Genomic DNA, 17,190 nt, shown 5'->3' on the forward strand with positions numbered 1-17,190 from the left:
AGGAAGACTACACAATCTTGATACTTGCTACTGTTCATTTTATAATGATATCAAATCCATCAGCTGTGCACAGTTAACTTAACTCGCTGACTAAAAAAAAATTGAGATATATACTTATTAAATTATAGGTGAATTTTTAATGAGAGCTTGAGTGACTTTAGTTTTAAGATTGAATTTAAATTTAAAAAATATCAAAATTATTCGAATGCACACTATGAGTATAACAATAGAGACATTACCCCCGAGATTGAATCCTCTCCGGGCTACCGGCTACTGTGATTTAGATAACTGCACTTGTTGCGAGGGGCTGTAACGTATGACACGGGACTAATACGAAGCTTACAGGCATCGCTTGTACTGGACCATGCTGTGCTTAATAAGCGTTTTAACTGAATCAATTAATAGGGGTAGAAGATGCTAACGTCCTATTTTTATAACTTTTTTTGACGGTTATAACATTTTGGACATTAAAATAGGTATAATATAATCGACAGTGGTAGATTTAAATCAGACACATTTAGATTTCTTTAAGATATTTTTCTGCTTATCTTTTTATCCTGGAATAGACCCGTTACCTTGGGTCGATTCATGTGCACCAACCACTGAGCCATATCTACGGATATATTTACTTTCCTATGAAAAACCATTAAATGGGCATATGTCACAAGGAAGCTCTTTACCGTATCTAAAGTCAATTACAGCGTGCCCCTGTCCTGGAGAGAGGCGTCCTCGTCAAATTGAACGTCGCGGGCGCCCCGAGCGTACACAATGCCAATTTTCCGCTCACCGCCACCGACTACGCAATTATTTAGATAAACCTCTCGGCGTGACTATAAAAACATCTTACCCTCCCCCAGTGCGCTGTTTGTTGTCTTTGGGGCTTCGCAAATTTATAGCCCGGCATTACGCCGACGGTTAGGATAAAAATGTACTTTTAATTTATCTCGTTAAAGGGTTGAAGGACGACCGGGTTCGCGGAGTAATTATTGCAAAATTGGCCACTTTATCTGATGAATCCATTTCGAACCCTTTGTTAGGGCGATTATGGAGTGAAATCATTCTGCTGACTGCGCTTTTGGAATATTACATTAAATTGATTGCTCAAGTTTTTTTTTTTTTAAATAAAAAACATCTCTTTAATTAAAATCTACTTTATAATTTTTGTTTATTTATATGTCTTGATATCCTGTTAAGGTTAAAAGTTGTTCACTTCTTACACGTAGATACATACAGTAAAATAATAGTAAAATATGAGGTTTGGCGAGTGTCGCGCACCCTAAGGTAATAAAGTACGTCTCTTTTGTTTAAATGTATAAAAAATAAGTTAATAATGAACTGACTTTATAAAATCGAACTTACCTTCCAGTTTTTGTGATAATCATCTCGGTGCCTAAATCATGGAACTTATCCCAAAGTTCCTTAGTTTCAAGCTGACAATCAACTGACAGCAGTTCCTCGCAGTTGCAAGAGGTCACGGGAGGTGGTAGAGGCCGAGCAGGGGATGGAGTGTCCCTCTCGCCTAATTCTGTGAGCATCAAGTATCATTAGTGTCAAGTGTTACTTGAAGTATATTAACATCAATGTTTATTATTTCTATTACTATAAAGAAAATCTTTTAAATATATTTTTTTTAATTGCACGTAGTCGAAAATAAAATATAAGAATATTAACAGTTTAATTGATAAAATATTATTATTTTATTAACATTATATTTTCTACAAAACTTTTACTAAAATTTTAATTGGTTTTAAAAGAACAATTCAATTACAGAAATAGTTCATATTATACTACTTATAAAATAATTATGAGATATTCTCATAGAACGCTTTATTTATTAGGCAATTGTGCGGCTTCTTTATAAAGCTTCTGTCTTAAGCAATTAGACATTCTATATCAATTTTAATTGTTACTCCAAAAAACGTCTTTCGATCTTGTCACTAATTAAAGTAACTTTCTATCAGATTAATTACTGTAAGTTACTTATAAAAATTGTAAACATAATGACTGGAATAGGGTTTCCGCTTTAGGCGGTTTATCTATATACTATGTATGGCGCCTAATAGAAATAAAATTTAATAATTTCTAACAGAATTGCAAATTATTGTTATGTATCATTTTTTTTAAAATCCACAATCATTTTGATACGTTTTATGGATAAGAGAAGATTAAATATTATTACATATATTTTTTGAATGTGCAAAGATGTGTGCATGCACAATTATATACTTTATGCTAACACTAAAAAAATTATGTTAGACATGTTATATCATTGATCGTATACATGACGTTCACACGATAGGTATCATTTAGAATCATTTATTTTATTACATTTTGGCAAGATATAAAAAATATATATGTTGTTGTTAACTTCATTGCAAAATGTGTACTGTATCTCTTGCTAGTACTTCTATTGTAATCGGTGTCGCTTTAAATTTAAATTTAACTTCCATAAATAATAGTTATTTCAAATAGAATCAAAATATTTTTTTATTCAGGTAGGCTCACTTGAATCGTGTTCCAGTGCCGAATTAAATATTAAATTACCAAAGCTTTGGAAAGTAGATTCTACCGGCAAGAAGTTGAACAATTACCCTTTTCCACTATTTGTAGCACAACTTATGTAAGTAAAATACAATTACATTTTATATATCCGGCCTAAAAATTAGTAAATATTTTATATGAATTTAAAATTATTTTATTTGGCCAAGTTAAAAATAACGGTATACACACACACTATATACTTTAATTAAAATACATCTTTATTTGACAATCATATAGGTAAGTATTACATACACGATATACACACAGATACACAAAGAGATATTACGCATAATTGAATTAATATCAATGTGACAATATTGTGATTTTCTATACGTCTTAAATCACACCCGTGTATAAGAATGCGATGTGAACGCAACACTTTTATGAGAATTCTAGTTTATTATGTTAATAACGTCGTGTAATCACAACTTCAATTTACTTTTTGCGTCACAATGGTTGAATACGATGGTATTGTGTGTCAAAAGTGTAATTACCTTCATGCATTTAATACGATTTTAAATCATAAACAGAGCCTACACTTACGATAACGGAACACAAGTTTATACGTGTAACAGAAAAGATTTTAATTTTGAGATATATGTACTTAGAATGTTATTTAGAGATTCCGTAGAAAGAGTATTTATTAACAAATGTCAAATACAATAAGTATTATTACGAACGCAGTTATATAATCACGATTTATACGGTTTGTAGGAAAGAATCTTTAATGTAGGTTACTAATTTACAACAAACAGCCTATATAGCTGAAAATAAAGCACAGGCAACAGAGAGCATAAGATTTACTAAAATATGTATTTCATAGTCGAGACTTTTAGAAATATATATCGAAAAAAATATTCAGCAAATAAGAACAAAAGTAATCTTTACTATTTAACTACAACATATAAACATATTGACACAGGAGAATGATTTAGTGATCACTCGAGTAATTAGTGATCTTCTAGAAAATTAAATGTGACAATTAGTGCTATTGTTGTATATTTTATATGCAAATATTGCGATTTAGGTAAAATGAAAAAATGACATTAAATACATATTTAATAAAGTTAGTTCTAAGTCATCAAGTCAAAGCACCATACTTCACCGCTTAATTGTAATTGTCACATAAACAATAATTTCATGATATATGTAGAGTCCACAATAGATATAAGTATGACGGTTTTATTATATTCAACAAGTAAGCCTAAGCCCGCGGCTACGCTTGTTATTACGTTAAACAAAGGGTGTTAATTGTCATGTGTTAGGCAAATAAAGTAGCCTATGTCCTTTCATGGAGTTCAAGTTTACTTCATACCAAATGTCATGAAATTCGGTTCAGCGATTTGGTCATGAAAGATCAACAGACTGTTACTTTAACATTTACAATATTAAATATAGATTTACCTGATGAAGGAGCTGGTGAAGGGGCTGCAGTGTCGGATGCGTCTCTCTCGCCATCAGAACACTGCTCTACGTCAACTTCGACGTCTTCATCAGGAACGGGGGACCGGCAGCTCGATGCCGGTGAGCTGAGGGATGCTGGAGAACTCTGTCTTGATGATGGCCCTGGTGGAATATTCATTTTCAATTAGACTCTCAATGAATATGAGCAAATAATATGGCAATGAATATGAGCAAAGCTAAATTTTGAGTTGTCAGTTTTTTTTTTACACCAATATAAAATTAAAGTGAAATTGTATAGTAATCTATATAAATATTTGAAGTAAGTATATATACGTTACTTCAAACACTTATACCTGTATACAAGATTAAAATATTTATTTAACTAAGAACTTTTAAAATTAAGTTTTAATTAATAAGTAAAGAAGTCACCAAAAAGGCATTGATGGTGAAAATATCTGGAAGCACATTTGCGTTAAAATGTTTTAAAATACTCTTCGTTTAGAATTAAACAAGTAAAACAAAACTTTCCTCTGAAAATGTTTCGAGTCATAGAAAAATATTTAATATAAATAGGTATGTATTAAGAAAAACTACATTAATTTTACTAATAAGAATTTCTTTGGTTCATGATTCTCTTCAAGATCCAATTAATAGTTTGAGTTACAATTTTCTAAAATGTTAAATCGAAACAAAAATATATTATTAATTAAAAAATTTCACGAACATCATCGAATCATCAACATCATTACTGTTTAGTTATACTGAGGGTAACACAAAACTCTTTTCGGTTGTATTTCATCAAAATTATGGCGCTAATCCAATTATTTTGAAAACTATTTAATTCATTTATTATAGTTTCCTCATACTATGTTTCATTTTACATGTTACTGTTACAGCTTAATAACTTATAAAAAAATATATATTACATATTTTATACATAGTTATATGTAATTAAAGTCTTCTTGAATAACAACATCAACTTATATGTTAATTATTTTATTATACCTATATTAAAAAAGATTATTATTCAGTGAATAGAGATATATCTTTCAGTGATACACTATACTATGTAAGTTCCTTTATTACTATGCTTAATACATTTTATATGTGAGTACGTTCGTCGTGGCTTAAATTGTTCAGAAAACCGTCGCAATTTATGTATGTTGTTAGTAAAATTTGCTCAAACAGAAAGGGCGAACTCCGTTACATATTACCTTATTTAATTATATTTATTTAATAATTAATAAATGTAACAAAATCAGTGTCAATCCTACTGCGACTGCTTTATACATCCATGTAAATAGTTGATTCGTAATATATAGTATGTCTGTTTCTTATTCAAGTATCTAATAATAATTTCAACTACTGATTAGAGAGAGTATTGAAAAAATAATTAAAGTTAATATATATACCTAATTGTTATTATAATTTGAATTATAGTTGTCAATTATTTGTCATCGATTGTTTACGTATAGGCGTGATATAACTATGTACATGCCGGCTTATTTTAGTGTATAGGTAAGTACCTACTCTACAACTACTTACTACTCCTATACCAAGGTTTTATCTAATATTAACTTTAATTTTAACAAGGTTCGCTTAGGAAATGGCTGTCAATATTCGCTTACTTAATATAGCCTCCGTTTGTTTTGAATCTGAAATTTGAATGAATGAATGTTTTTCTGAGGTCAAGAGTTAAAAACTTACTCTTCATGATATTCGAGTATGTAGGTACTGTTTATTTTTAAAATATTATCTATCATCGAATAGAAAAATTTAGAAGGTATTTTAGCGATGTAAATTTAAAAAAAGATATTTTATTAATGTGAATAAGTAATTTCGATGGGTAGTCTTCAAATCACGGTGAAATTTATACGATAATCAATGTACCATTTACTAATCAGATCATATATTGAATGATCATGGATCGCCTACTACCTCATCAGTCACCTTTGACCAAAAAACCATTCGAGATAAGTATAATTCTTTAAACTTACTTTAATCATTGTTTCCATGTTTGGAGGTAAGTACCTACTTCGTTTAAATTTAATAACTTTTAACTTTAGTCTGCGTATACATGAATTAATCTTATTTCAAATATATGAACTGCGTTAGCGTGATGACTTCAAAAGACTAAGAAATAAATTGTCTATAAATTTTGGTCCACAAATTTGTTTTCATTAATTACGGTTTTGGAATTATTATTGTTGTATTGCATATAATAATGTCGCCATAATATAACTGCACCAACGGTCAGAGTCCAAGACTAGGCTAAATAGACTGCGTGTGCACACATAGATGCCCTTATTCCTTTACTCTTACATCGTGAAACACAACATTGTTATATAATCAATCAATAAGAAAGTGTAATACTTTTATATTGTATAAAGCAATTTGAGTTTGAGCTTGGCTGCAGTACCGACGGTTTCACAATGTGATAATAATTTTATATCTGATGACGATTCCCGTCAGTCCGAATTCGGCCTGTATTGACATTGTAAAAACTGTGCAGGACACAATATAGTACACAAGTGCGTCCGAAAAGACTAACGGGCTCAATTCCCTCACTATTATCCATCCGATAAACGGCATATCCCAGGGATATCAATCACAAGACAGACAAAACGGCTCTCTTACGAATTTCTTGCTCTTTCTTTCTTTCTCTGCTCTTTACGAATTTTATGTAATTCTATCACTGGACTAAAGAAGCTGTCAAATAGTCTATATCTGAGGCTTATGAAATGGTCATTAATCTCATATGGGTCATAATCCACATACAATACAATTGTAGTAATTTTCAATACCTATTTATCAAATTAGTAGTACAAGTACATATAGATAATATATAGATAATCGTAGGTACATATAGTATTCTCTCCATAACTTATCCGTGGATTATACAAATACTTATGTTATTTATTGGTTACTGAGCATTTATTCGTAATATTTTATCGGTAACAAGTAATCGACATTGCAGCTAATCATTACGGCGCAATTTTAGTTGAATGACTTTTAATATTGACTTTGCAATTTATTTTAATTCGAATAAGACTAATTATATAACGATAATTTTAGTATTGGATTTAGATACATGTTTATTTTAGATAGTGACAAACATATAATATGTAGCTAAATCTAATCCTTAGGTATACCTATGTTTATGTTCTGGGATGGTAAAGTTTTGCAATGGTAGAACTTTCTTTAAATAAAAGCAAAATTGTAATTCCTTTGTAAATAGCGTGTCCCACCAGGCGGGCGGTGTCGACCGCGTTCGGTTCCGCACAATTAATCCCAAATAACGAACGGCAACACGACGCCTGCGCCTGCGCAGACCTCTCCAATTAGTAAGCCCTTCGGTTTCCAGACAGACCACTGTTTTATTGTGCTTCGGAGAAAGGTAAACTAAGGTCCAAACGACTTCGACATTCAATAATGTCAGATTAAAATAGCTTAGGAATTTTAGACGCGAATAAATAAGGTTTTAGACATTTAGTACCTTCAATAGTACTTTAATCACAATGCTTAGACAAAGTTAAAATATCGAATAGAAAGTAAACAAAAATATGTCCTATAATAAATTACAAATTTGAATCAAATTACTTATAAGCAATTGAAGTAGTTTTGTTTTTGAGATTATAAAGTACCAATATTTTTAATATTTAACTATAAACTCAAAACAATTTATGATAGCTGGCTTAAATTTAATAAATAATAACTCATTACACGATCCACTTAAAACCGCACTATTAAAATTTACCAAATTACAGTATAAAATAAAATTACTAAATCCTCGGTCAAATCAAAAATTTATATTTTAAATAAGTAGGTACAAAGCCATTATTTTTAAAGACAAATCCTTTTATTTTAATGATGTGATCGGATAATTGTACCAGTATATTATAACTGTAAATCTTATAAGTATTGTAAGGAAAGAAATCGTTTGGTACAAGTTTTCGCACATTTCATAGGTAAGTACTTCTTTAATTGAAATTATTGTTACAAGTGTATCAGTAAAGTCCTCTTTGCCATTTTAACTAAAACCCGTTGCAGTATTTAATATACCTAATTAAAGACAGCTGCTTATTCTGATTTTAATGTAGCTATTCATTTTCCGAATAAGGCGGTAAGTTTTCAATACCGTCGGGTGTTGCCAGACGCATTTAAAAGCAGTGTTATGCATTGAATTCCGGGTTTATTTGGTACATTTAAAACCGTAATCAGTGTTTGTGTTTAAATAAATACTTAATATCTTACTCTTACCTACAAATAAATAAATGTCACTGATTAAAATAAACTTAAGCTACTGCCAGTACCTACGTTGATTTCCTGGAGTTAAAAAGTATAGTACTTATGTTTTATTGCCCTACCCAACTACAATTTTTATTCCCAAATTGTTTAAGCATTTTTTTAAGATGTTACTAATTACTATCTTCTGGATATAATGCTATTTCAAAATAATGTAAGCGTTTTCATCGTCTTTCATAAAACGTTGAAGCTATGAGTAGTTTGGCTGTTGGAAATTCTCATTCTCGCATCGTAGTCAGTGTATATATGCCCCTTTTTAATAGTAATTCTTGGAGCTGAAGGATAGTTGTTCCTGACTCTCCAGACTTAGGCCTATCTTACCGAGAAATGGCGGCGATCTCGCGACGGGGCTGCGCGGCTGCTCCGCGCTGCGAGCCATGATGGCCGCGATAGAGAAGTCCGTGGCTCGGGTCTTGCCCTCCTCCGCCACCATCCTGGAACCCCACCCTTCCACATCCATCAACACTTCGTACCCCAGGTCCAAATCCACTATTTCATTCCGTCCGACACATTGTCTCTCATAAAACCTGTGTAAGCCTATATCATGAATGAAATTTAATTAACGAAACACCGAAAAAAAAAAATTAGCACATTTTTTGTTTCGAAACGCGGCCGTGACAGTAGAGTCCGTCGTAATAGCAGAGCGTGCGCGGAGTCGCAAGCGAAAGCGACACGGCGGTTGAGCGCGGACTGAGCGCGCGGAGAAGCGGCGCGAGCGGGGCGGGGCGCGGGGCGGGGCCGCCTCCCCATCTACCACTGGCCGCGCTACCCGCTGTCGCCGCGCGGGGGCCGGCACCCCTACTCATAACAATATCGCATTATTATTTAATTTGTATTCCATATCACTTGCTCACTCCCATCATAATTCATTGTTAGCATTCAATAATATACAATATACATTCCGTTACAACCGAATTTAGATGTTTGCTTCCTTCAAATATTTAATCACTTACACTTACAGTTTTTTAAATAATAAATATATGTTTACATTTTTTAATGAACTACTTCTAATTATAAATACGTATAATAATATTAGCATTTTTTAATGATATTAAGTAAAAATTATAATAAAATGTAAATTATAAGCGCTACTGCGCCGCCCATTAAAACAGATCACTAGATCAGAGGGAGAAGGAACTAGTTTATGACATCCAATGAACGGTTGGGAGAGTGAGATCACATTATGGTGATTATTCTGGTGTAAAATATGTGCGCGTGTACACACGTTTCTTGGAGAAACAAGTAACCTGAAAAAAAAATCAATAACACAAAAACAGAATTATTATCTCAATATTTTATAAATATTGAATTATCTCTGATGTAAAATTCATCGTGCAAATAAATCATTGATTAATTGTTTAATTTTTTTTTTTCCTAGTTAGATAGGTATCTATAATTTTTCTTAATACATTCCATACAAAGATTTAGTCAAGTCAAACAGTGACGTATGATTAATTTGGCGTACAAAACAAAATTACAATAAACAACAAGTTATACATAGTTATATATAGAATACATAAGTAGGTATTTTGGAAAATTTACAACCAAAGTACCTAAATAGGCACTTAAATATACCTACTTAGGTATTAGGTATCCAAATATACCTACGTATATATCTATAAACCTACCAAGATAATAAAAACCACCTGCAATCATTTCACGTGGGGAGCGAAAACGAAAACAAAAATGTCTAACTACTAGACCAATACCAAAGGTCAATGCCCCTTATGTTTAGCAGAACGAAAGAACTCTTCACAACGCCTCCATGATGCTCTACTATGATTTCGTAGCTATGTTTTCGCTTAAGCCCATCTTTACTTTTTAACTGTTTTTTATATAATTAATTATTGTCCTTTTGTGGCAAAGACATATTCAATTAAGAAGTACCTACTATTAATCCAATATAATTACATATCTTGTTTTTGAAATATTAACAATTAATTGCCTAATCAATGTACCATCAACAAAACAATTTTAAAATGAAAGAACAATTTTTCTTCATTAATAGTGCCTGTATCTATGTAGGTGTGACTTTCAATGAAATCAAATTCATTTCTAAAATCCTACAAAGTTTACCTTTAACAATGACTGTTAACGAATTACCTTGAATAACAGTGAAGAACATTATAACAACCTAAGCAAGATAAATTAACATAATTAAACACGAAATTATTAACTTAAAAGTATAATACTTAAACAATGAATTTTCAAAGATTTTCAAGGATCTTGATCCGACATCTGTAAAAGGCTTTTAATAATTCAAAACCTTTTAACCAAAATGAGAACAGAGCTTCAAGCTATGTTCATATATTAAGCATACAAACTCTGAGATATCGCCTTCGTCGACTGACATTATGACGACTTCCAAACTCCCACTCCATATAAATGACATAGAGTCTATCTCTACACGTCGGTGGTGTATATTATTCGTGAATATATGAAAAACATTATATTCCTGATATATGACTAGGTATCTCGCGGAGGCATTAAAAAGCGTTAGGAGGAACAAACACCGCTGTTTTTCAATTTGCTAGAATGGTTTCTTGGTCGTGCGTTTTACGACGATGCATTGGTGTTAATAACGGAACTTTTCAGTGAATTGTTCTTCCTGTATATTTTATTCAATTCCTTCATGTATTTATTGTGTTATGCTCTTTTTCTTCCATCGTACTCGTTACCTTTTCTTGTAGAATATTATCGTAAGTTAAGACATTTTACATCTTAATTATACATAAAACAAGTACTCCTAAAAGTTTTACAATTAAATTGGTTATCGTATAAGGCCGAACTCTAAAAATATCGAAGTCCTAGGTTTAATTCTATGTTGGGTCAATAAAAATGATTGGGTTCAATAAGCTGGAACTTAATTGCTAATTAACCTTTTGAACTGTAGGTAAGTATTTCCGGCTGCGTTAAAGTTGTAGGCCCATCGGAATATACTTATACCTATACTAAAAATCGCCTATATTTAAGATCATTTTATGCACTGTATGCCCAGCGCTCTTGGGTCTTTTTCGAGAAATGACAAATCAGTAGTGCGTCATTGTAAGTATGTAATTTTATAGCTAATAATAATAAAAGTACCTCACATAAATACAGATTAAAAACGAAATATCGGTATTTCCCTACCTAATTTACATTACATATCATTACCTAAATTGCATTCTGTAATGTAATCTTTATGTATTTTCAATTATCCTATTAACATAAAAATACAAAGTTTCGTAGAAGTTATCGCAGACTAAAAATACTTAGGTATCATAGAATATAAAAGTTTATTGTCGCATCATACAAACACGACAACAACAGAACAAATAATTTAATTGTATAATATACCACATTTACCTACTGTTTAAGAGAATAAACCTATAATTCCATTCCAATAAGTATCATCCCAGAGTGGAGATAGCCCAGTGGTTAGAACCCGTCCATCTTAACCGATGATTGCGGGTTCAAACCCAGGCAAGCACCGCTGATTCATGTGCTTAATTTGTCTTTATAATTCATCTCGTGCTCAGCGGTGAAGGAAAACATCGTGAGGAAACCTGCATGTGACAAATTTCATAGAAATTCTACCACATGTGTATTCCACCAACCCGTATCGGAACAGCTTGGTGGAATATGTTCCAAACCTTCTCCTCAAAGGGAGAGGAGGCCTTTAACCCAACAGTGGGAATTTACAGGCTGTTGTTGTTGTTGAAGTATCATCCCAACCGCTATCGTCTGCTCAAGCAAAGTGACACTGATATGCAAGAATTCGTATTTATCTCGTGTGTCTAATTTCCAAAAAAAAATAATTCGAAATACTTTCACGTTATTTAATCCATTATATATATTTATTATTTATACTCACTAATCCGAGATGATGAGAGCTGAGATGGCCCAGTGGTTAGAACACGTACATCTTAACCGATAATTACGGGTTCAAACCCAACCAAGAACTGCTGAATTTTCATGTGCTTAATTTGTGTTTATAATTCATCTCGAGCTTGGTGGTGAAGGAAAACCTTGTGAGGAAACCTTCGTGTCTAATTTCAACGAAATTCTGCCACAGGTGTATCCACCAACCCTCATTGGAGCGGTGTGGTGGACGTGGTGGAATATGCTCCAAACCTTGTTGTTTGTTGTTACTGTTAATTTATAGATTATAAAATTACCATTAAGTACAATATTTTTTTCTTAAAGTTGGAAGTGTGTTTCAAATTCGACCGTTGATTTTACAGTTCGTCGGTGAAGTGTCGTTAAAATACACTTTATTGTTACTTAATTTTATATTCAAAAATATAACATTGTAATTTTAATTACTTATAAAACCTAATGTCAAAGTTGGAGGGACTGTTTTTATCGTTTATTTAATGCTTAATTAATCAATATGTTATTAACAAAAACTTCACGTTTTATGATAATAATATTTAACACATTATAATAAAGTATTTTAAAAATACTCTGTACTTGAGGCTATATATATATATTTTATTATTAGTTCTACTAATTATAAAATAAGATATAATTAATTTCTATTCACACAAATAGATTTGAAACAACATACCTAAATAAAGAAAGTTTTCGAAACGAAATCTTACTTTGAAACCATTTCTCACGATTATAATCTGAAACGTATTTAACCACCATATTTGAGCAAGTCACAATATTGTATAACGTACCGGAACTATAATTCAATTCAGAATCAACAACATTGTAAAAAAAACGTAGGAAATAGCGGAAGAATGGATGTCGTGGTGTAACACAAAGAGTTCCTTTGTTGTTATATTTCAGTGCAATATCCCGCAAAAGCGCAAAGGACGGCGCTCGCTTTTGAAAAATGTCGGAATATCAATAACGTTTTCAAACGTACAAATATTTGCTCGGAAACGTACACACGTGGCGGGCCACACAGGACGCCATCTTGAGTGTATTGTGCAATTTTAAGCCCCGTGTAGACTGCTTACACAGCTTATAACAAGTTATAACGAAGCAGAACGATTTATAACAAAAGTAATAATTAAGTCCAAGTAAAGTGATTAAAAAATAATTAATTAACATTTTTGCAATTTGCAATCATTTAATTTAAATGAAACTAAGTAATTAATCTATTTATAATTCTTATTTAAAGGAAATATTTAAAGAACACTGCTGTTAAGTTTATGGGTGAATTTGTCTCGATTTGAACCAGAAATCATTTGGATAGATCGTCATTTCCTAACCACTGGGCTACTGCGGTTGTTTACTTTATAATTGTAATAGTCGAGGAGCTGATAAAGTTGAACATGCAAAAGCAATCGATTTAAAAACGCTCGGTCACACTCCGACCGTGAAATAAACCGACGAGTGCGCCTCTAAAATCAATTTCCTATGAACATACTGTGACTGGGGATGAATTGCATAGCTCGTTTATTATAACCTTGTTAACCATTTATTAAAGAGAAACTTCTCGAGAGTAACATTTAAAGGTCATATTTAATGCATCGTTTTGTACGTAATGTTTAATTGAAACGTTTTAGATGCAAATAGTAATCACTTGCATCACGAGAACATTGTAAAGTCTTTGAATTTTTTAATAATATACGACACTTGTATCTTCTGAATATTGATATTATAACATACTGATATTACCTAAGTATCTACCTACCCATAAATGTAATCGTTTAAGTTAACGGCTCTTGTTACAAGTACTAATAAATATATAAGGTATATAATATAATGCCACTAATTGTAGGGTGCTCGTATATATTAGATAGAAATAAAATGAATAAGTACTTATCTTTTATTTTACTAAATATATTTTTTTTATCATCAACATTATTACAAATATTTAAATAACAAATTACCTTGCAGCCCTAAAAAGTAAAATATTTATTTAATTAAAATATTGTTATTAACAGATTAAATATTTTGGAATTAAAAGCTTAAATGCTAAAATATATTAATATTAACTTTTGGAATTAAAAGCTTAAATGCTAAAATATATTAATATTAACTCATAATAAAAACTACATATAAAACAAAAAAAAATAACTGGCTGAATTGTCAGATTTGAAAATTAAAAAAAATATATATATCGTATTATAAATGTTTAAATAAAGAATAAGTGAAACATAAAAAGGCAGCATCAGCGAGAGGGGCAACAAATCGCGCGCATTATACATGACAAATGTAATGCCCGGTGTCGGGTTGCGCCCACCCGTGCGCCGGATTAGTTCCCCGCAGCCCCGTTCGATGAGACGAGACGATTTGACTTCACGTTAATAATATTACAACTATACTACTACTATAATACCTATACAATTACCTATGTCGGGAAAATTATAAACAATATTAAAACATTAACTCGCAAAATGATGAAGTAGGTTAGTATTATTATATAGTTTGCATAATTATCTATTCAGACTTCAGAGCTATGCTTTATCTGTCTCATTGCTTGTAAAGTTCCGTTGACCAGTTTAGTTTTTTAACATTATGCTTAAAATGTACGGAACATTTTGTCGAATGGAAACAAAGTATCAGCTTACTTTCCGCTGCTCCCCAAATAGAGTGCCCTCTGCCCTTGACGCTTGCCATGCCATCAATACTACTTCTTAAAATAATTCAATCGTTAAAACGTATTCTATTTTCAAAAATACTAAAATAGATATTTAGAATGAAAATATTTACGCTTAATGAGATGAAATGATTGCTGTCACGCCCGGTTTACTTTACAAAGAATAGGTAGATAGATAGACAAATTAAATCACTTCTTACGAAAAATAAAAAACGTAATCATTTTAATAGTATGTACCTACATGTTTCCATTAAGCATTATTTTTTTATATTCAACAGTAAATTAAAAAGTGGAAAAAAACTTTACTTGCATAAATCATAGAGTGATCTAACTACTGTACCTTCAATGGGTAAAACATTTATAACCATATATTATATGTTGTAACGAACGTGCTTCGTTCACTCTTCAATAAATATGCGTTATCGTATATTTTATGAATAATTAAAAAACAGCTTACATTGTATGCCTATGTCTGGGAATAATCGATTATGCCAAATATCTAAAAAAAATTAAAAGCTAGTCTAGCCCATTCGAGTGTAACAGACACGCAAACATTCAAAGTTATTATATCTATAAGTAACGTATTATTATTAGAATTCAATTTCTATCATAAACAAATTATAACTTAATTAAATACCTACATTGGGTTTGTCTGATTTTTTTATATTGTGTTTATTCACATGAATACCAGTGATTATGATCATGATTATAGCGAGTGCAGATTACTATACAAAAATGTTAGTTTAAATGGAAACTTTGACTGTAGTACAATTATCTTAAGAGGTGGTTTTACGCCTTTACATTGTTAGGTTTTGCGTTATGCCACGTGGAAACCTCACACCCCCTGTGCTCAGTTATTGCGGAAAATGGTCACGAGTACATTCAAAACAACGACATAGGGGTCGCTAACGATACAAAATATTCTAAAAAAATCCCGAAGATTCCCTTTTGTGTTGTTTTACTAAATATAAATAATCTTGTAATAACGTAGAAAAAAACGCTTATAAACAAATCAGAGGGTTCTTTGCATATTTAATTATATTACGTCTAATTGTTATTAATACATTTTTAGAAGACTCAAATACTTTATACGTATGACGTAAGATTAGCATGAAAAGAAAACCACTGTAGTTCAAATGAATCCATGTCACGTACACACGTGACATGGATTCATTTGAACTACAGTTGAAGTGTAGATATATACACATATATCTACACTTCAATACACGATTAAAAACAATATCTCACCGCCACTCTACATATATATGTTTTATTAACGAAACCCTTGCAAATCCCTCTTCAATTCTATCAAATTTGCCATTTGATAATTAAAATGCAATTATTATCAGCGACAATTACCTAAATAAATAGTTGTATACGTACTACACAATCTACGAGAACTCATCCTAACAAAAAGGTCAAAGAACTAACGCATAAATGCTCTCTTAAACTTACAAATGAATTATTTCAAAAGAACTACTGCGAAGAAGCCAACAATTTTTCCAATATATATAGTATTAATCAATGTATCAATATCAACATTGCAGAATTCTCTAATAATAAACACAAATGCCTAATAACTCCGTATGTATAAATAAGATACAATCGATAACAACGTTAGCCCGATCAATCTGAGAAATGGTCGATAATACCTCATTACTGGTTAGCGAGTAGCGGTGGCCTCCACGGCAGCCATTGTTGCGTGGATAAGCTCATTATTTATGTACTATTAGGCACACAATCTGTGCTTAAGTTAACCATTTACATGTAGGTAACTACCGCCCACCTCCACGCCACCATGAATTTCTAAATAGCCTGCGTTTCCTAGAACTGTTAATGATTAAATTAACTACAAATTTCAAATTGGCCTACATTAACGTTAAAAAGAATATGTTTTATATAACTATAATTCAACGATAATTAAGATATATTTATTTAATAAAAAATATAAATTTTACGTTGACAACGTAATAATTAAAGTTAGTTTTTCATGATTAATTTCGAATGATATTAAAGATTTATTCGCTTAAAATTAATACCGAAACAAAACCGCGAAAGGTGGTCGGCCTGTTGAGAAACCTCACAGTGTGTAAAGAATGTACGCTACATTATACAATAGCCTTAGTACAAATACACTGCCATAACCCATTGAATAATTTCCAGTTAAGAGTATTTAAGCTTTTATCGAGCTGCAGCCATAAATCTGTGCGCAGACGCACGTAATCCCCGCCCGCGCCCCGCCGCTAGCTATAAACAGAAGTCAACGTGTTGGACTTATAAATCCTGCTCTTAACTATTGTATCTCACGCCACAATAATGAAGTTAGCTCGTTCAGGAAGAATTATGCCACCACGTGGGTGGCCGACGCGGTCGGTATAAATCCCTAAAGATTATTGTGTATG

At 31.7% G+C, this 17,190-nt stretch overlaps 1 protein-coding gene across 1 annotated transcript in view; it reads right to left on the minus strand.

The window, feature by feature from the left end:
* LOC124531439 (T-box protein H15-like) overlaps positions 1-8,928 on the minus strand; it is a 62,676-nt gene extending 53,748 nt beyond the window's left edge. Inside the window, exons 1-3 of the mRNA XM_047106023.1 lie at positions 8,572-8,928; positions 3,946-4,107; positions 1,360-1,525 (exon numbers count right to left, since the gene is read on the minus strand). Coding sequence (XP_046961979.1) covers positions 1,360-1,525; positions 3,946-4,107; positions 8,572-8,710 — 467 coding nt within the window. The 5' untranslated portion in view covers positions 8,711-8,928. The remainder of the gene's footprint in view (positions 1-1,359; positions 1,526-3,945; positions 4,108-8,571) is intronic.
* Positions 8,929-17,190: the final 8,262 nt, after the last annotated feature.

The sequence above is a fragment of the Vanessa cardui genome, chromosome 7 (assembly GCF_905220365.1).
Source record: "Vanessa cardui chromosome 7, ilVanCard2.1, whole genome shotgun sequence".
In the NCBI taxonomy this organism is placed as follows: domain Eukaryota; kingdom Metazoa; phylum Arthropoda; class Insecta; order Lepidoptera; family Nymphalidae; genus Vanessa; species Vanessa cardui.